Source organism: Pelobates fuscus, chromosome 8, assembly GCF_036172605.1.
Source record: "Pelobates fuscus isolate aPelFus1 chromosome 8, aPelFus1.pri, whole genome shotgun sequence".
In the NCBI taxonomy this organism is placed as follows: domain Eukaryota; kingdom Metazoa; phylum Chordata; class Amphibia; order Anura; family Pelobatidae; genus Pelobates; species Pelobates fuscus.
This window is the reverse complement of record NC_086324.1, coordinates 164,183,947-164,204,878: the sequence shown is the minus strand read 5'-3', so window position 1 is coordinate 164,204,878 and position 20,932 is coordinate 164,183,947. Positions and strand designations below refer to the sequence as shown.

General features: G+C 40.2%; 1 protein-coding gene across 1 annotated transcript; it reads right to left on the bottom strand.

The window, feature by feature from the left end:
- Window positions 1–1,842: 1,842 nt before the first annotated feature.
- On the bottom strand, window positions 1,843–20,813 carry TOP3A (DNA topoisomerase III alpha). Its single transcript, XM_063430647.1, has 20 exons — window positions 20,583–20,813; window positions 18,861–19,140; window positions 17,122–17,181; window positions 16,925–16,998; window positions 15,803–15,878; window positions 15,049–15,157; window positions 14,746–14,889; window positions 14,350–14,520; window positions 13,668–13,768; window positions 13,306–13,380; window positions 12,918–13,000; window positions 12,147–12,354; window positions 10,575–10,760; window positions 8,813–8,942; window positions 8,221–8,334; window positions 7,467–7,632; window positions 6,989–7,132; window positions 6,302–6,424; window positions 3,972–4,690; window positions 1,843–2,021 (listed from the first exon to the last, which is right to left on the bottom strand). The coding sequence occupies exons 2-20, from the start codon at window positions 19,050–19,052 to the stop codon at window positions 1,843–1,845; spliced, it is 3,054 nt and encodes a 1,017-aa protein (XP_063286717.1). The 5' UTR covers window positions 19,053–19,140; window positions 20,583–20,813.
- Between the last annotated feature and the right edge of the window lie 119 nt (window positions 20,814–20,932).

Sequence of the window (20,932 nt, the reverse complement as noted above, 5' to 3'; positions counted from 1 at the left end):
TCTGTAGGAATAGGAGTTGTGTTGTACTCTGCATATTAATCAGCTTTCTCCAAAAGGAATAAACAGTCAAATCACTAATTTGAAAAAATGGGGGTGGATTTGATAAGATTTAGAACTTAAGAGTTTTGTGAGGAGAAAATATATATATAGTTTCTATAGTATTGGAGTTTTATTTTTGGCACAATATTTGCAGGTCAGTCATCAAGTCCCTCCAACCACATTCAACATATAGAACGTGTTAAATACCCGGTAAATGACATCTCGGTAACATGTCCAATGCAAGCCTTGAGTTAATGGACATGCTTCCAAGGGAATGAAGATTTTATAGGTGGACATGTCTAAGGGAATGAAGATTTTATAGGTGGACAGCTCCATGGTGCTTGGTTTCCTATTCCCGTACTCCATACAATGATACAGAAAAAAACTGTACTACTTATAGATTGAAACAAACAGTTGAAGGAGTTTAGAAAGATTTTTTGAGTGCTGCCCTCCAATGTTCGATCAACAGATTTTCAATCAGTTTAAGTCCACCCACTGAAATAAAAAGTGATTTTACTTGTACAAACGGACAGCAATAATAGGCTGCACTCCTTGCACAATAACTAGTAGAAGTGTCTTTTAAAGAAATGCTGTATCATCCTAGAAAAGTTTTTTTTTTTATAAAACTTTTTTCAAAGTTTATTTGAATATTTACAAACAGACAAAAAAATAATTGAAAATTTAAAAACCACAATTTAAAAAAAATAGCAAGATTAAATCATAGTGAAAGTTTTCTTTTTTTCTAGTATAGTACATAGGAACAACCCCAGTAATGTACAAGTCAGCACAAAATGTGAGCATTCTCAGATATGGTAAATAACAGAGTTTTCCATACCTGTTTGAATATCCCATGTGTGCATGCATATTGGCTGTTGCAACGTGGAATATGTAACAGGAGTGGTGGGGAATCTCTGAACTGTTAGGCAAAATGTAGGTTGGGCATGACTAATCCAAGGTTTCCTAGGGACTCGGGTTATTTCAAGATTAACACCCCAGGATAAATGTGTGAAACATTCCATTTTTAAAACAGGTATGCCATAGCATTTCAATGGTTATAGCCAACAAGCACTACAAATCCCATGATGCTCAGTCACCTCTATAAATGAACAACCTTGTGCTTTATCCAACTATTCAAAGTGCGTGTGCTCATTCGGGTATTCATTTACTCTGGAAGGCTTTCTATCAGACCCAGTTACTAAAATGTATTTGTGAATAGCACAGAAACATTAATTAATACGTAGATGATAAATCAGACCAATTTCTTTTGGTTTTTCTTCCTTTTACCCTTTGGTTTTCACCACCACCAAACCAATAAGAATTTGTAATATTAATTGCTGGAAATGAAATAGTGTAGGAGGTCTTCGCAGGGACAGCAGATTACCAATATGTTTAACGAAAATGGCTCTCAATCCCGATTGAGTAAATGGAAAATATGGACTTGTATTTAAGCTTACCCCCATTTTCCAACAGTCCACACAGAGCATAAAAAGACACGCACATTCATATAAAGCGGTTCTGTCTCTCAAATTAACCCTTTCAGCACCAATCAACCCTGGTCTAGAACAAGTTAACTGCAGGATCACATTCTTTGACTCTCACCATTCTCTTTGCATGGTGCCGGATACTTATCTGTTTGAAAGTAAAGAAGGCTTCAATTTTAAGTGTCCCCCTCCTTTACAAGTCTTACATTGCATAAGAAAATGGAGAACATATTCTTAAAATATATGCTCTGAAATATAAAATACTAACGTTTCTTATAATAAAGTTTTGGACATTGTAACCAGTATATATATATAAATGATGTCATCGGTTCTGGGGGCAGTTTGTACGGTTGTGTCCTGGCTGATGGCAGATACCACATGTCCGTGGCTTCTTTGCTGTAGGCCCTCTTTCTGAACCATAATCTGAGCGCTTGTTTTTAGCTCCAGAACCTCGCACACTTGATCCCCCTCCAAACGAGCTTGAGAAGTTGGTTGAAGAGCCTAGAAGAAAGGAAGAATATGAAAGGAACATTTTACAAGGATACAAAAATGAATTATTTTCTGAGGACAAAAGGGCAAGTTTTAAATCCAATGGTTCACATCACGGCTTACATTGGTAAACCGCATACCTAACATTACTCTGTACACCAAATATAACTCTTACCAGTTTGAAGAGTACGCCCATTTAATCCTGACAGCCAGCCTGCTTTGTACGTGTACAGACCAGTCTGTAAGGGACTGGAATATACAGGGAGTGCAGAATTATTAGGCAAATGAGTATTTTGACCACATCATCCTCTTTATGCATGTTGTCTTACTCCAAGCTGTATAGGCTCGAAAGCCTACTACCAATTAAGCATATTAGGTGATGTGCATCTCTGTAATGAGAAGGGGTGTGGTCTAATGACATCAACACCCTATATCAGGTGTGCATAATTATTAGGCAACTTCCTTTCCTTTGGCAAAATGGGTCAAAAGAAGGACTTGACAGGCTCAGAAAAGTCAAAAATAGTGAGATATCTTGCAGAGGGATGCAGCACTCTTAAAATTGCAAAGCTTCTGAAGCGTGATCATCGAACAATCAAGCGTTTTATTCAAAATAGTCAACAGGGTCGCAAGAAGCGTGTGGAGAAACCAAGGTGCAAAATAACTGCCCATGAACTGAGAAAAGTCAAGCGTGCAGCTGCCAAGATGCCACTTGCCACCAGTTTGGCCATATTTCAGAGCTGCAACATCACTGGAGTGCCCAAAAGCACAAGGTGTGCAATACTCAGAGACATGGCCAGGGTAAGAAAGGCTGAAAGACGACCACCACTGAACAAGACACACAAGCTGAAACGTCAAGACTGGGCCAAGAAATATCTCAAGACTGATTTTTCTAAGGTTTTATGGACTGATGAAATGAGAGTGAGTCTTGATGGGCCAGATGGATGGATTGGTAAAGGGCAGAGAGCTCCAGTCCGACTCAGACGCCAGCAAGGTGGAGGTGGAGTACTGGTTTGGGCTGGTATCATCAAAGATGAGCTTGTGGGGCCTTTTCGGGTTGAGGATGGAGTCAAGCTCAACTCCCAGTCCTACTGCCAGTTTCTGGAAGACACCTTCTTCAAGCAGTGGTACAGGAAGAAGTCTGCATCCTTCAAGAAAAACATGATTTTCATGCAGGACAATGCTCCATCACACGCATCCAAGTACTCCACAGCGTGGCTGGCAAGAAAGGGTATAAAAGAAGAAAATCTAATGACATGGCCTCCTTGTTCACCTGATCTGAACCCCATTGAGAACCTGTGGTCCATCATCAAATGTGAGATTTACAAGGAGGGAAAACAGTACACCTCTCTGAACAGTGTCTGGGAGGCTGTGGTTGCTGCTGCACGCAATGTTGATGGTGAACAGATCAAAACACTGACAGAATCCATGGATGGCAGGCTTTTGAGTGTCCTTGCAAAGAAAGGTGGCTATATTGGTCACCGATTTGTTTTTGTTATGTTTTTGAATGTCAGAAATGTATATTTGTGAATGTTGAGATGTTATATTGGTTTCACTGGTAAAAATAAATAATTGAAATGGGTATATATTTGTTTTTTGTTAAGTTTCCTAATAATTATGCACAGTAATAGTCACCTGCACACACAGATATCCCCCTAAAATAGCTATAACTAAAAACAAACTAAAAACTACTTCCAAAAATATTCAGCTTTGATATTAATGAGTTTTTTGGGTTCATTGAGAACATGGTTGTTGTTCAATAATGAAATTAATCCTCAAAAATACAACTTGCCTAATAATTCTGCACTCCCTGTACGGAGTGCAGGGACACGCAATAAGCATCTACTGTGCATTGCTGGAGAATATGCCTAATTGGTCACCCATGACAGCTGGTGGTAAATGGCAAGGCAGTAAGATATACAAGGAACACACAAGATGCCACCTTACCCCACCTTGATTTCTCACCTGGAGGGACATTCTCATCTGCCCACTGGAAAAAGCCACACTGCTGTTCTCTGGGCTTAGCGCAGGTGTGGAACTGTCGGCCTTTGTTCACACCATCTTTCTGAACTGTACGGGTTATTGCTGGCTGGTTGCAGTTACACACAGCCTCTACCCCAGCTCCCGAGTCTTCACTTCCCCCTCTGGACCTGAAGCTGTCTTGGGGCTGCCTTGGATTGGTGAATGCGCTTGAGGGGCGTGTTGTAGAGGACTGTGAAGGTGGTGTAGTCGTGCTGGCTCCACCTTCTTGATCCGCCCACAGAAAGAAGTTGCATGCACCCCCATTGCACTTGTAGAAGGGCCGGCCCTGATTGGGTCCCTCTTTACGCACAGTTAGTTGCACTGCACTCACACCACAATTACAGACTACTTCATTACGGTCACTGTTGGTGGTGTTGGCCAGAGGGCCTCTAGGGACAGCAGGCATCACCAGTGCAGGTTGTTTGTCCTTTTTGGCTGGTGGCTGGCGGCCTGGTTCGCCTCGGTTTGACGTGTGGTTGCGGCTCTGGTTCACCTGAAGTTGATTCCCATCACGAGGAGCAGCAGTGGGGGCTCTGTTCCCACCATGTAGATATTTAAGGTCCAGAATCTCTCGAAGGGTCTCGTCACATCCACCAATGCACCCCACAAACTCCAGGGGCATGAGAGGTGGAATGCTGCCCCGTTTAAATTTCATCTTTAGCCTAGAAGAACAGAAACTAATTACAAGCTGCAGTCCATTTACAAATCCCTTCTTACAGCTCAGAAGGGTAATACATTTGGATGCAGTACACGTCACAGCCCCTGGCAGTTCTGCATGTTAAGCTTTAAAGAGGAACGGTCAGTGAATGTACCGAAAGTATAAAACAAAATTACCGCCACGATACTTTGTATGTAGGTAATGCCTATTATATGCTTTCTACTGAAAATCTTCCTGTATGTCGAGTAAACTCCCTAAAAAATAGCAACTTTGCCCTCAATCTGAAGTCCTTAAAACACATGCATCCATTAAAAGTAAACTCTAGTCACCAGAACCACTACAGCTTAATGCCTTAATGTGATGTTTCTGGTGTCTACAGCATGCCCCTGCAGTGTTAGCACTATAAACACTGCCATTTCAGAGAAAAGGCAGTTCTTACTTTGCTGGCTAGTAACACCTCTAGTGGCAGTCACGAAGACAGCCACTAGAGGTGCTTCCTGGGTGAGTGCTGCACAGTGTCTACACGCTCTGCATGGGGACGCTGAACGTTCCCCATAGAGATGCATTGATTCAATGCATCAATAAGGAGATGCTAAGTTTTACCACACATGCGCAATAATCTCCCTATGCTTTCCTATGGGAAAGCACTGGATTGGTTGAGATCATCAAGTTTGATGATCTCAGCCATGGAGGCGGAGCCAGTCATGGCAAGACTGCCATGGCGTGGAAAAAAGGTGAGTAAAGTCACCTTTTTACTACAAAGAGAGGGGGGCAGTCACCTAAACAACCACTTCAGGACTATAGTGTCAGAAATACATGTATGTGTTCTGGATACTCAATGCTCATTTATAATTATATGTGGACCAAAGTATCGGTAATTGTTCTTTATATGTCTCTGAATACAAGTGTAACAATGTGTGTGAATGCGCTCTCCAGGTCACATTTGAGAATGAGAGGAATCTGAATGCATCCTTCTAGGTAAAAACAAAATATGATAAAAAAAAATGCCATATGAACACATTCACGCTCATGCTCTGTGCCAGGGCAGGTATATGAATTTACATGATATGGATGTACTAGGAAAGCCATTCATACAATGCAAATAATAAAATACAACCTGTTCTCTATTTAAACATAAAGAATAATAGCTCTATATTTATGGTTTGTACAAAACCGCACATGTGACAGTGTTCCTTTAACTGCTGTCCTAGACTCAGATAGCTGGCTTCACCAATGCAGTGTCGAAGAGAGCTTATGCACCAAACTATGCACTGCAAAAATAATGAATTAAAAAGTTAGGTCAAAAAAGCTGAACCAGAAAAATTCTCACAGTTAGCTATGCTTTCGATTCGACCTTCAGTTTGAAATTCACTTTGAATTCCCTGCAATTCCCTGTAAGTATTAATTGTCAGGAAGTCAAAGTGAATTTCAGATAGAAGGCACAAATCATCAAACTTGGCAGAATTCTCCAAGTCTTTTATGTTTCAAGTTTGGCTACTTTGGCCTTAAATTTGAAATACACATTAAATGTCTGTATACATATACACAAATATCCCAGAAATCCCTTTACAATATAATGTCACAGAGCTGAATGCTTTTTAGGGTGTTCCATCACCTGTGGACTGGATGGGGCCCGCATGTTGTGCAGATACTGACATCTCGAGAGACTTCAAGGACTGAGCTGGGAAACCACACGGACGATTTGCAGCCTGGGTACCCCACACAAGACAGATAGAAACTAGGGAGAGAGAGAAAAAAAAAACACAATGTGTATCTCTTTTAATAAACTAATGCTTTGTTGCCACATTAGATACAAAGAACATTTCTTTAAAGAGGTCATTCAGAAATTAAAGGAAATTCAACCTCTTTTTTGCATTTTGACCATTCCACATAGAAAGTTACCGGACCCAAACTGATGCTATGTTTTCATAGTCATTCTCCAGCCACCTACACTTACGCCTGGTGAGTGTGCCATGGACTCTCCAGACGTGCAGTGGCAAGTAACTTTTAAAGCTGGGCTAGTAGTGTAGAATCCCTCCCCAACCATCAGTGTATCCATTTATGCTCCAGTTATTCACCTGTACCTGATCATTATGAATACATACATTTTACAGAGAGGCTGCCTGGCAGGGATTTATGGGAGTTGTAGGCCAGCTGTCAGCTTTCTAAATGTACAGCTAGTACAGAACATTATTCAAGTGAGCTTTGGCCAACACACCTATAAATATCAGAAAATTATTTCATGAATTAATTGAGAGATACTCTAGATATCCCTTTTCTGTATGTTTAGATAATCACTGACCCTCCATCTCTTTTTGTCTTCAGTACCATGTCCCTGTTGCACTGTGGGCATTTCCGTACAGGAAGGGGTGTCTCCGTGTAGATCTCATGCTGCGGGACAGACTGCGCTGCTTGCCCAAAGTACTGCGACAAAGCCTCGTCCAGCCTTTGAAGAGTAAAAGAAATATATGGGTTCATTGTACAATACCTGTGCACCAAGACATATCACTTACAACATTCCCCATAATGGAACACTGTTAATAATCTGCTTTATCTCTAAGGCTTGTCGAGAATTGTAGGTATGTGGCGGCAGTGCCCTACTGTCTGGGTAGGAGAGCACTGAACAACTGCCTTTCATCAAACTTCCCACCCTGTTCTGGCTCCTAGTCTCTCAATATATTATTATTTATATGTTAAAACAGCTAGTAAGAAATCTGACATTAAGGTTCCCCAAGTAAATTTAAATTAAACCCAAAATATGCCCACACACAAAGACTCACTTGGTGGCTTTCTCTACTGCATCTATGAAGACTTGCTTATACTTCTGGACTTGCTGTCTTAGAACCAGGAATTTGTCCTTCTTCCCTTCGCTGACCAACTTCAGATCAGACTCCAGCTCAGCACGAAGATCTGGTTTGGACATCTCGAAGCCCATGGAATCGTATCCTATGATATGGCAAAGAAAGTGTAATAAAGTCTACTTCGTATTTCAATATTGAGCTTCCTAAGCAGGCTCTGGGAGTTTAGGAACAATAAGGAGCAGGGACTATGCTCCATATTTTTAAGGCACTTTTACAGAATATTATATTTAGGTTAGTCACTGGTAAGTATACTTGTTGTGGCTATACGAGTCTTGTACATGGGAAGAAAATTTACCGGGGACCAGCGACAGTAAACATAAGGTGCAGAGATACAATGTTCCCCTTGTAGATGCTTCTTACGTCTGTTGCAAGTGCACAGCGTGCACGACGACAGATGTCATTTTTCACAGAATTAACATTAGGCAGCTGGAACATTGTTCGCGTGTGCCAGGGGTGTAACTAGCCCTTGGCACAAAAGTGGATCTCTCTCTTTAAGTGCAGCATTTCAAGCCGAATCATTGCACATACAGATTCCTTCCACCATAAGTGCTTCTAAAGGCGGAAGTGGGTATGCAGGCTGGAGCAACCTGTAAAAGTCCCACACCCCCCAAACATTTTTTTTTACATATAAACCTCTTATTGGTTTAGTAGATGTAGGAATGGGGAATCTCACCTTCCACCAGCCCCATCCCCAGCTCTCCAGGGAGAAATCTCTGTTCTGCCGTGAGACCCACATACATGCGTGATTTAATGGTCTCAATGTGCTCTGCATGTGTAGCATCAGTACCTGCAGGGATACAAGCAATAAGCAATCTGATACTCCGATAGGAATCAATCTGAATGAATAACAGCACACAGCCAATTACAAAATAAAAGTACAATCCAATACACGTTTACTAGATAACTCAGGGTCTGAAAGCAGGTTCTTCTCCCTTTAAACATTTCCTAAAACTATAGAGAGTATAAACAAGCAAACATTCTTTACCTGTAATGGGAAGACCTGCACACAAATGCACAGATTAAGAGAAATAAGTGTGTGTTCTTTTTAATTGGTGTTATTAAAACTGACTTCTGATTGAGTTATAAAAGGAATAGAATAATGTATTTAACATGCTTAATGCTGATCATGGCAGGCCAGCATTGGTATTTACAGCAAAACAAGACTTTTTACATATTTGTTACTGTATGGGTAGGAAAATACCTTTTACAAATGTCACCGATAGACCCAATATCCTGAATGTGCCCTAATGCTTGTTGCAACTCACCTATTCCATGTTTCTCCATAAGAGAAATGAGATCTGCTTCAGTTAGTAGTTGGGGTGGGCTAGTCTCCCCATCTACCATCTCCACTGTGGTGGGCTGAAATCTGGCGCCCATTTCATATACAGGAATAATCTAAAGTAACAAACAGATTTTAGGAACGACAAATAATCGGCACCTGCAAGCTGTATATAGAAGACAGGCACATGCTGTAGCGGTCGTACTCATTTATCCGCAAAACAATAACAAAACCCCAAAAAACTAAACTGGAAGATTCTAGTGTGATATTTTTTTTTTTTTAAAGACAGGTCCGTTTGCAAACCTGCGATGATTTGATAAGCACCCCTTTATGTAGGATTGAAATGCCAGTTTACAATAAAATAACAGATCCGATAAATATACAGTCTATAAGTATAGAAGTTGTTTGTAGCCGCCATTGGCTTGCTTTTGGAGGGAGAGAAAATATGTTGCATTTTAACCTCTCAACGACCACATAATATGTCTTAGCAAATCAGCTTTCCAATATCGTGCCTCAAAATGGAATGCCCCTCTCATTTAATTATTGCAGGCAATACATGAAGAAGATATGCAGATGTATGAACTTCCCCTTTAGCCTATCAGTGCAGACTAAAAGCCTAACAGAACAGAGTATGTGCCAAACCGTCTGAACACTGTTTGAGAGCTTACATGCTATACTATAATATAATGATTATACTTTGCCTTTCAGACATACTTTAAAATATAAATCCTGACTTCATTTCAGTCAGACCATTCAATATTAACCCCCATTCATATTACTCTCACAAGAGGGCTTGTAATCTGGACTTTGAGTCTTCTTCTCATTCATCATGAGATGGAAAACCCTATATTGTTAGAGTAAGCACACACTAGATTTTATAGCTAGGCAGAATCAACAAAATCTATTTGTTTACTGTCTTTGCTAAAGAAGTTTAAGTGTTTTGAAGTTGTAAATTGAATTAGACCATTGTCTAATAAGGCATTTGGGTGTCAATGAACAACTTGCTATCTCAACTTTTCTCAATGTCACAATTCCCCTGCTATTTGGTTTTAAATAGCTACAAAAATGGGTGTGATACCATTTTTTCTTAGTTGTGACCTGCAATGTGAGTAATAGAATAATATTCATATGTTCTGGCATAATATGCCTTACAGGGTTTAGCTTATTATTGGATGTCACCAGAGTACTCCTACTGTCTTTCCCCGAAAATTAGACCGGGTCTTATATAAATTTTTGCCCCCAAAAACCCACTAGGGCTTTTTTAGGGGGGGGGAGGTCTTATTTTTTGGGAAAAAAACGTGTGCTAGAATGCAGGTCTACGTACGGGGGAATTCCCCCATGCATAGACCAATTCACTAGGGCATGGAATCCTGTTGGGGAAACTTCCCCGAACATAGATTAGTTCACTCGTGAATGGACTCTTGCGTATCTATGTTCGGAGAAACCTCCCCGAACATAGATAAACTTACTAGCGAATTGAATTCCTCAAATCTATGGTCGGGGAAAATTCCCCGAACATAGATTAGCAAAGGGCTAGGGCTTATTTTTGGGGGATGTTTTATTTTCGGGGAAACACGGTAGCACCACAAACCAGTACAGTGCATTATAGGAGTTATGGTTCCTAGAGTATCCATTATGGAATAAAAAATGCAGACAGACGTACTACATGACAAATCCCATATCGCTGCTCAGCAGAAAAGGATTTCAAAAGCAATAAATGAGTTTCTCTCCTCCAGAAGGTGTGTCACCTTTGTGTTCCATTTGTCATATGGATAAACGTCCAGATAGTTTCTGGCGATGATCATCAGCCCATGAGCCACAAACCGCTCAGCAGCAATTTCAATCTCCACACTGGTTTCCTGCCCCTGAGCATCCTGGGAGCAACAGGCCAAGAAATGACGGACAATAAATTCATAGATGCGCTGCTCATTGCCCTGAACATGGGAGAGTAGAGATTAAATTAGGTCTGATTTGAATTAATTCCAACATTTCCAATCTTAAACAGAAACAAAAACAGATGCATTAATCTTTAACTATGACCAAAAAAAAAAAAAACAAACAAAAAAAAACCTTAAAGAGAAGTAGTAATTTGAAAACACATTTTTAAAGAGAAAAACATTAATCCGGAACCCATCATCAAGAGACTCTGATCAGCCAATGACTTTCTCACATCGATCCTGTGTGACTGCGTTCAGAACCTACTGTATGTGAACAAAGGCATCTAACTGTATAGATTTCCCATAAAGCCTGACAAGCCTTAACACTGGCTGAGTACAATGGAATTTGTAGAATTCCCAAAGATCTATCTATGGCTGCTACGGTTAGTCATGGCAAGGTTAGGAGATCTAGAGTAGCCTTGAAGAGTGTTTGAAATGGTCTCCAAATATAGTCACAGCCTGCTTCTTTATTAACTCCTCAATGTAATGAATATATTAAAGGGATCCTATAGTGCCAGGAAAACAAGCCTATTTTCATGGCACCATAGGGTTAATACCCCCCGCCACCACTGGGCCAGCCACTTACATTAATCCAGCGCTGGGCTCCCTCGGCGATGGTGATCTCTCCTCCCCCCTGCTGGCGTCAGCTCCGAATGTGTATGCAAGGCCAGAGGCGCGCATTCAAACTTGCCCATAGGAAAGCATTACTCAATGCTTTCCTATGGGGATCTGAAATTACGCTGGACTCCGTGAGAACGTCCAGCGTCATTTCAGTGCGATTTTCTCACTGAGAGACAGCCACTAGAGGCTGGATTAACCTTGCAATGTAAACATATTTACATGTTTTTAGCTGCAGGGTTAGAACTAGGGGGACCTGGCACTCAGACCACTTCATTGAACTGAAGTGGTCTGGGTGCCTAGAGTGGTCCTTTAATTTCTCAATGTAATGAATTTATTAACTCCACAATGTAATAAATGGAATGCCATGAATGACATCACATAAAGGGATTTCCCTAAACCTGGTTGTTAAGGTGGTAAAAGCAGGTTAGTATGAGGAGAGAGGACTCGATAACTTGCAAAGTCCAGTTTTCTTTTACCTTGTGAAAGTACTAGCCTTTTCTAACTTCTGTAATGAGCAGCTACATGCTAACAATGTAACCACACTATAAACTGCACCTCAGATATTATATGGAGCGAATGGTTTCCTACATTTTAGGCTAAAATAGTCAAATTAAGAAAAATATAATCTCTCTATATTTCCAGTTCAGCTGTTCTTTCCTACAATCTAGAATTCCCGTATCAAGTCTCTGTAATTTCCAGCTTAGAGATTAGATCATATTCAGAAAATGACAGAATGATTGATCATGTTTACAAGACACACACCTGCAAGTTGCCGGCATATTTAGTGGGGTGAATGGGAGGGTGGGCCTGATCTGATTTGGAGCCATTTCGAGGGGTTGGCCCACCCCTTTCCAAAATCCGCTGTGCAAAGTTACCCCAGTGACGGTCTTGCGTTTGTTGCTCAACCAATGGTGTCAAGTTTAAATCTTTGGGGAAAATATTGGTCTCAGTGCGGGGGTAGCTGATGTACCTGTAAAAGAAAATAAATTGTGCAGTGCATTATTCAAGCTGGTTAAAAGTAACACATGTAATATTTAGGCTGATCTAGGCCTGAAATCCCTGGTTTATCACACTCTCCTACAAATATTGATTTAAACTTTCAAAAATGTATCATGCTACCCCCTCTATATCCCTCTGTATTCTCCAGAAGAATGCATTTCAGATCGCCCATCTCACCAAGTGCCAGCCACATGTCTCCTTCGTTCTTGGGATCCAGCATATGCCTATGGCTTCGCACAATGAGTGAATCTATTCAATTTCTTTTTCGCTGCTCTGTCCCATTGTTAATGTGCTTCCATAAATTAGTTGATATTAATCACAATAAGTATATCTAATTAATGGGACACTGATAACAAAATGCCAAAATAACTAAAATGGACACAGTCGAGTTTGAGATATTCTATAGCTTGTTGACTTTGGCCTACATTTTCAACATTAAACATAATGATCACCAACTTACAATTTATTGACCAAACCTCCAATTACACTAAAACATAATACAAACACTATGCCCATAAAACCACACTGAATTACCCTTGGGTATACAACTTCTCAGCAATTTTCATGGTTTCCTTGGCGCCAATTTTCAGTTTGCGAGAAGCCAGTTTTTCCAGCTCCTGCATAGACAAAAGAAAAAAGGAGATGTGTGTGGGAGGGTGATGATGAAGAATAGATCAACCTGGGAAAGGAATTGTGCCCACGGACCAAATGTCCGCTTTCACTGCCATTTTGAAGATCTGACAGTTATACAGTGTATACTACATAAAAAAACAAGCAATCAATGCCGTGGTGGCCAGCATTTGGTACTGTAGCTGTTATGGACTGCATTACCCATGATGCTCACCCAGTTTAGCATGTTCAAGCAGCAGACATTCCAGAGACTAGATAGCTCAGTAAAATGGACAGAATTTACAGTACGTACCACGGTATCAAGAGCCACGGGTCTCCATTTGCTTTTAGGCTTGCTTCCCACTTCAACAACCGTTGCGATTGGATCCTACAAACAGAACAACATATTAGCACATCCTGGTGGAAAAAAGTCAAACTACATTAATGAAAAAAGTGTACATAAGAATATCTTGTGATCACACCTAAAGGGAACACTATAGAACATTTTTGGGAGTTCTAACAATTGCATATGTGATTCAGTATTCTGACAAGAAACCCTCCAAGTAGTGGTGAGATACCCAGGTTTATATTCCCACTGTGTACAGCTGCTGAATAAACCGTTGCTATGTAACAGTAAGAATCAATACATGTTTGGTCGTGTTGTGTGATAATAACCTCCATGCAGATCTGGTACAAAACCAGGCAGGCGGTGTGGTTAAAGAGACGGTTCCGTTTCCAGTTGAAGTCCACAGTTCCATCTTCGTGTTCATGAGTTACTAAGAAACAAGCAAATAACATTAAGTATTAAGGAACATGCAGGATCGGATGATCCAAATTAAACAGACTGTGAGCATCATTCTAAGGTAAATACACATTTGCCAACACAGCACTCTACCTTATTCAAAGTGGGTACCATGTGGAGAATTCCAAAGCATGCCACGGATGTGTGGAACTCACAAAATGCAACTTAAAGAAGACAATTTGAAATACCAAGGAGAAACATTCCAGGACAACCAAAATAAATCTAAAAGTATCCTTTCTGGTAAATAGCAGCTGTGCACAAAGTCATCCCTTACTGTAAAACGTGGAAGAACCTTGCTATTTGAGAAAGTGATACCATCACTAAAAAAGTAAAGCCCTCACATTCTGTCCTACATAACATAATGCCCATTTTTATTATGTTGCCTAATAGATTTTCCTGTGTTGTATATGTTTTATCTGTTTGTGTGTACGCTCTTAAAACATGATTTGCTTTACTTGTTGCTACAATATCAAGTTTAAAAATTTATGAATCAAAACAACGCACAGAGGGCAGCTCCAGCAGTTTAAGTAACGTGGGGTATATTTACAAAAGTACCTTTGATTTTGTAGAAAGTCTCTGGAACAAAGGCTTGAATGGCTTTGAATCTCTCAACCACAAATCCTAATGTAGGGAACTGGCAGCTGCCATAGCTGATCAGCTGGTTGGACAACACAGATGGGAAGACCTTCTGAAGACGTAGAGTCTGAAACCTAGTGAAGGCAGCACCTAAGTGTGACACAATGGACATGTTTTACACACGAGAGACATATTGAGCTTCTAGAATAATTCTACAGGTACGAGAGTACAGCAATGCCTTCTGTATGGATGTGTCTGCCAGGAAGCAGACTGATTCATTGAGAGATTCTGGAATTAGCAGCACTGTTTTGTGCTGTGAAGACTGGATGCAGAGAAAATCAACAATAAAAATATCCATGTTCGGTGTTCACCCACCTATTCGCAGATCAAGCTCCATTCTCACATCGACAGCGTCGCTGATGTTCTGGTCGGGTTGTGTCAGGTTCTCACAAGCCATGCGGATAGAACGTGGGGTGATCTCTGAAAAACGAGCCCTAAAAACCTGCAGGCTTGATTTCACTGGAACAATAAGGGAAGACAGGTGTAAAGAGCATTGGTGGGAGAAATGGTTTTGAATAAATGCAGATGCCCATATAACTAAGGGAGAAGTGTGGAAACTGAGCAAAGCAGGAACGTGTCATTATGGATACTTTTGGCCTTACACATGTGGCTGCATACCTGCTTTACAAACATCGATGACCTCAAAGCCGATATTTTCACCCTCTCGATCACAATCAGTCCAGATAATCAGCGCCTGGCACTGCCGCACTTCCCTCTCCAAAGTCCTCTAAAATCACAGACATACAAGTATAGACCAGACACCCCAAAATACACATATTCTTTCATAGCCGGGTACTCAACATGAACAATCCTGCTGCTGTCTCCTACATTCTCCAGAATTCCACCAACCAGTGTCTGCAGAGAGCTCTGTACTATATCAGATTGCTGTAGGTTTTAAAAACACTCAAGTTCGGCCTTTAGTGATTAACCCTGAAAACTAGCAATATAGTAATTTGGCCCAAGTTTAAAATTTCCTTTAAATATATATATTTTTTTTTTTTTAACAACCAAGAAGAAAATCCCAAAACTCTTTTACACAATCAAACTATGGGAAACGGAGCTAAATCCTAAACAGCTCTTTGCTCTGCAATTCCAAAAGTAGATACAAGGTGTAATAAACCACAACTGTTTTAAAAGGGGGGCAGCTACATACATATAACAAGCGTCTGAAACTGAGTGGAAGCTCAAAAGTCAAAATAGTATGTGCGCTCAGAGTAAATACAATATGAAATGCGTAATAAATTTATTGAGTGATAACTCATATAAAATCACTTTATAAAAATAAATACATATAAATAAATCAATCAAGACATACAATAATAGAATAATAAAAATAAAAAATAAAACCTGCAATTTTAAACATAAAACATACCTTTATGTTGACATAATCCTCTGGGCAATACTTCTCAACTTCTGCATCAAACAGGGACACCGGGTTACAGCTTTGCCTAAACCCAAGAGACGTATTTAAAGCTATAGCACATGTACCCAATTTTGCTGTATTCACCACACAAGGGAAATGGATCTTTACATTAAAACCAAACTAAAGGATATAAAAAACACAAAACAACCCCCCCCTCCTCCCCTAAAGTTATTTGTAGCCAGTCACGTCTGCATATGCAAGTCTAACATGGGCAATTTGATTTTAAATTCACTGCTTAGTGATTAAGCCATCAGTGGATTTTTACAGTCAGCCTACATTTATAAGACATTTGCAAAATTGCAAAAAAAACAAAACAAAAATAAAATCTACCTTTTTTGTAAAATGAAAAGGACACACTCTTAACACATAAAGCAAGGGGTGGAAAGTGCTTTATGTGTTTGGAGTGCCCCTTTAAGCACGCTATTGCAGGGGTAAACAACCAGCTAAGACTTGTTTTTATATGCTATCCAATGTGAGAAAATGCACTCAGAAAAAGTACTCGTCTTTATAGTCTCTGTAGACATTTGTATGTACTATGTGTATGCAGCAGCAACGGACCTTTCAGGCTAAGGGGTTTGTATTAATTTCTAGATTCTATAATGCATTATTTCAATAACAATTTTTTAAGTAAACGATCTACCTACTTTGTGCGCAACATAAATAATACACGTTTGGTGAAAAACTGTTTTTTTTTTTAAAGAAAACTATAAGATATGTTTTAATAGTCCAACTACTTGTATTTATGTTTCTCAACATTTTAATATATTGCAAATAACAATATTGATATTGCACTGTGATTTGTCGTTCTGTAGCTTGAAGGTTTCCCACTCTCTGTTTGACAAAGCTCAACAAAGATATTCATTTTGTCATATAATTTGAGATCTCAAAATACTGACATAAAAAAATAAAAATACATTTGTTATTCATTATTTTCCAGAACATTTAAAAACTCCAGGATTCTGGATGTCATTTAAATTTGATAAGGACTTAGAAATGAGGGGGTAAGAATGGCCAGGTCTTTCTCAGGAAACGCAATAAGCAGTTAGATTTTGATAATCTGTCCATACCAACCATTTTTTCAAGTGACTCTGAAATTCCAGGGCCAATAAATGTCCCGACACAGAGGTCATCACAACACTTACATCCTGCAGAACAGTACAAAACGTAAATATTAATGTTAACGTGGCATCATTATTAGAAATTAAACAGCCCGCCACAACCTGCAAGCGCATTTAGAACAGGTTTATTGATCATTACAATCGTTTTACCTTTCCAAATAAATGATACTCATATTCATAGATCTTATTAAACTTGGAAAATCCTTCTCTCTGAAATGGGAAGGGAAAAGGAAAAAAAAAAAAAAAAGAAAGAAACATACAGAACATTATAAGCTTGGTACCCCAAAACATTATATATCTGTGCAATTTGATAATTATTATATTCTTCATATACAGCTATGCCCTTTTGACTTATGAACGGTTGTCATATGTCCTATGTTGAAACAAACTGCATTTTACACTATGTTTGGAATGAATTGCATTTAGCACATTTTTGACTCCTTCGGTGGGCGGTAACAAGTTAATATGTAGGTATCTTTAACATGCACTTTAATCCTTTGGCAGCATGCAGCCTGGCTTAGAATGCATCTTAAAATGAAATATCTGTGACAGACCACCCGGTCACCAAGGATTAGTACATGGCTCCCAGCCACCACCTCTTCCAAAAAGGAACGGTTATTACTGACATTAATACTTGTCTCCAGCCTATCGCCCTTTTTGCCCGGCCCAGGAGACGACGGTGGGGTCGGGGCAGGGAGCCGCTGAGACACAACACACCTGACTGGGAGCTACCTCCAATTTACCTGGGATGATTATCGGATTGCGGGGTTGCTGTGGTCCGGTAAAAGTTTGCCTAGGGTGCTCTCGGTCCCAGAACCACCAATAAGGGCGCTTTTTGGAGGGCAGACAGGGGATGTGGTGAGGCCAAGAATTTGAGGGAGCTCCATCTATTGACGGAAAGCGCCATCATCTAAGGTGACCGGGATATTCTACCCAACGTCATGGAGCCGTGAGTTGGATCGGATGGTGGCTGCGACTCGCTAAAAAAACTAGGATTTCTATCTAACTTCGGCTAGCTACATCTTATCCAGGCGCTTTTTGGACTAAGTGGGGGCTCTGACCCGAACTTCCTGGAGACACTAATTCTCGACTTATGCTTGGGTCAGACAGTGGCATATACTGCAGCAGAGAGCATAAACACTCAGGAAAAGGGCAACCTTGGCAGTAGCCAGCTGACTACTTGGGTATACCACCAAAATATCCTTTTTGGCTGAAGGATCACTACATAGTCCCAGCCATCATATGAGTGACAACGTCATACTCTCCGTCAGGATGTGTGCACACAATTATGGCCGATTTCCGAGGATTCCGCTCATTTTATTGGTACATTACCTACACATGCACAATGGTTATAAATAAGACAGGCAGTGTAGAGCCAGATTGTGATCCCCTTGAGAAAGTCACCAAGCCGAAACGTTGAGGCTGTGATCTCTACTCTCTTGGTCAGTGTACCTAAGGTAATATTGGTGGGTTTAAGGTTTATACTTGGTTTGTTTTATTTGAAAATACATCTATATTGTTTATTTGAATGTTTTTGCTTAATATGGTGTTTATACTTTGCACTTTAAGAGTGTTAAACTATTGCCATATTTTGTATCATTACAAAGAATAGAGCGCTACCTACACTAGTTACTATTATGTTTCCTGCAGTAATCACACATTCACTTATTAGGTAATATGGATTCATAGCCTTCTTGCAGTGTAAACATTACAACAAGCTGTTATAATACAATAATCTGCCGTAGCTATGGTGCTTGGAGTGTCTCTTTAAGACCAAGTTGTACACGTTAAAGGCTCAATCAGTGTGGCAAGCCCATTTAGTAATAAGGATTTACAATAAAAGGACCACACGTTATTCCACATTGCCCACTGCTGCTTGAGTGTCTTACCCTTCTCATTCTACTGTTAGACATGAGATCTGCAATACCCTTGGCTGCATCATTCTTTTCTGCAACGCACAAAACCTTCTGGATCAAGCCCCTCGACATCTTCTTGGCAGATGCCCGAGAGCAGAAACGAATCCAAGGTTGAGTAGCAAACCTGAGCTTACTAAATGAAAATCCTCTAGGCAGAAAAAGCATCACCGGAGTCCAGAAACTTTCCCCACGCCTGTGAACATCATGTCACTGGGAGCCTCATTCTGTTCTGTGGATCCACAGGAAAATCACCCTGTGATTAAAACAGAAATATAAAAGTAGTCACTAAACATATTGGCAAAACACATTGATACATGCAGTATTTGGATTACTCTTTATTTTGTTTCTTTGGAGAGGTATTATAAACACACCATGACCATTACAGATAAACATAAACAATAATCGAAAGGCCAAACATGCCCATTGTGCTAAACAAGAACATGTTAACTATGGAATATTTCATTTTTTATCATGATTACCTACAATATCTCACAAAATGAGTACACCCCTCACATTTTTGTAAATATTTTATTATATCTTCTCATGTGACAACACTGAAGAAATGACATTCTGCTACAATATAAAGTAGTAAGTGCACAGCCTGTATAACAGTGTAAACTTGCTGTCCCCTCGAAATAACTCAACACACAGCCATTAACTGAAAAAACCATTGGCAACAAAAGTGAGTACACCCCTAAGTGGAAATGTCCAAATTGGGCCGAAGGATAGCCCTGTTAGTACAATGTCTGATAATTCCCAGTTTAGTGGAAAGCCCTGTTAATATAATGTCTGATAATTCCCAGTTTAGTGGATAGCCCTGTTAATATAATGTCTGATAATTCCCAGTTTAGTGGATAGCCCTGTTAGTATAATGTCTGATAATTCCCAGTTTAGTGGATAGCCCTGTTAGTATAATGTCTGATAATTCCCAGTTTAGTGGATAGCCCTGTTAGTATAATGTCTGATAATTCCCAGTTTAGTGGATAGCCCTGTTAGTATAATGTCTGATAATTCCCAGTTTAGTGGATAGCCCTGTTAGTATAATGTCTGATAATTCCCAGTTTAGTGGATAGCCCTGTTAGTATAATGTCTGATAATTCCCAGTTTAGTGGATAGCCCTGTTAGTATAATGTCTGATAATTCCCAGTTTAGTGGATAGCCCTGTTAGTATAATGTCTGATAATTCCCAGTTTAGTGGATAGCCCTGTTAGTATGTCTGATAATTCCCAGTTTAGTGGATAGCCCTGTTAGTGGATAATTCCCAGTTTAGTGGATAGCCCTGTTAGTGGATAATTCCCAGTTTAGTGGATAGCCCTGTTAGTATAATGTCTGATAATTCCCAGTTTAGTGGATAGCCCTGTTAGTATGTCTGATAATTCCCAGTTTAGTGGATAGCCCTGTTAGTGGATAATTCCCAGTTTAGTGGATAGCTCTGTTAGTGGATAATTCCCAGTTTAGTGGATAGCCCTGTTAGTGGATAATTCCCAGTTTAGTGGATAGCTCTGTTAGTGGATAATTCCCAGTTTAGTGGATAGCCCTGTTAGTGGATAATTCTGTTAGTGAATAATTCTGGCTGGAATAGTAAACACAGACAAGCTGGCCAGTCCTGTTTCTGCCTCCAATGAAACATGTCATTAAAACCCAATGAGGAATTCACCTGTCCCGGTCTGGGTTCCCAGCAGTTCTGATATTTACCAAGGTGACATATTTTCCTATGGTAGTGTTGAGTATCTCCTACTTCCCGCGCTGTTTGTTTTGAGCTGCTTCGCACTTTGACCCTCTCTGCATTCCGTACTCCGTCACCTCCTGCAGCCGCAGAAACCCCCCAGTGTCACGTGATAACCAAGAGTCTCCCTCGGGGACTACAGCTCCCGGCATGCTCCGCTCCGCGTTACTCGGCCTGTAACAGCCGCATGTGGCAAAATGAGACGAATCAATAGGCATGCAGCCATTAAAGCTATTGTCTTGATGTTTCTGGGGGGTTTTACTGTAAATTTGGTGATTTATTGGCTGGTCGTGTCATGGGTCGTGACGTCACTGCATGA

Bases quoted from the DNA above. Each gene is read 5' to 3' on its own strand.
- TOP3A (XM_063430647.1), bottom strand. From the start codon at position 19,052: ATGCTTTTTCTGCCTAGAGGATTTTCATTTAGTAAGCTCAGGTTTGCT. The intron at 17,182-18,860 runs GTAAGACACTCA...TTCCCATTTCAG, and splicing joins CTAACAGTAGAATGAGAAGG to AGAGAAGGATTTTCCAAGTT. The intron at 14,890-15,048 runs GTATGCAGCCAC...TTATTGTTCCAG, and splicing joins CATCGATGTTTGTAAAGCAG to TGAAATCAAGCCTGCAGGTT.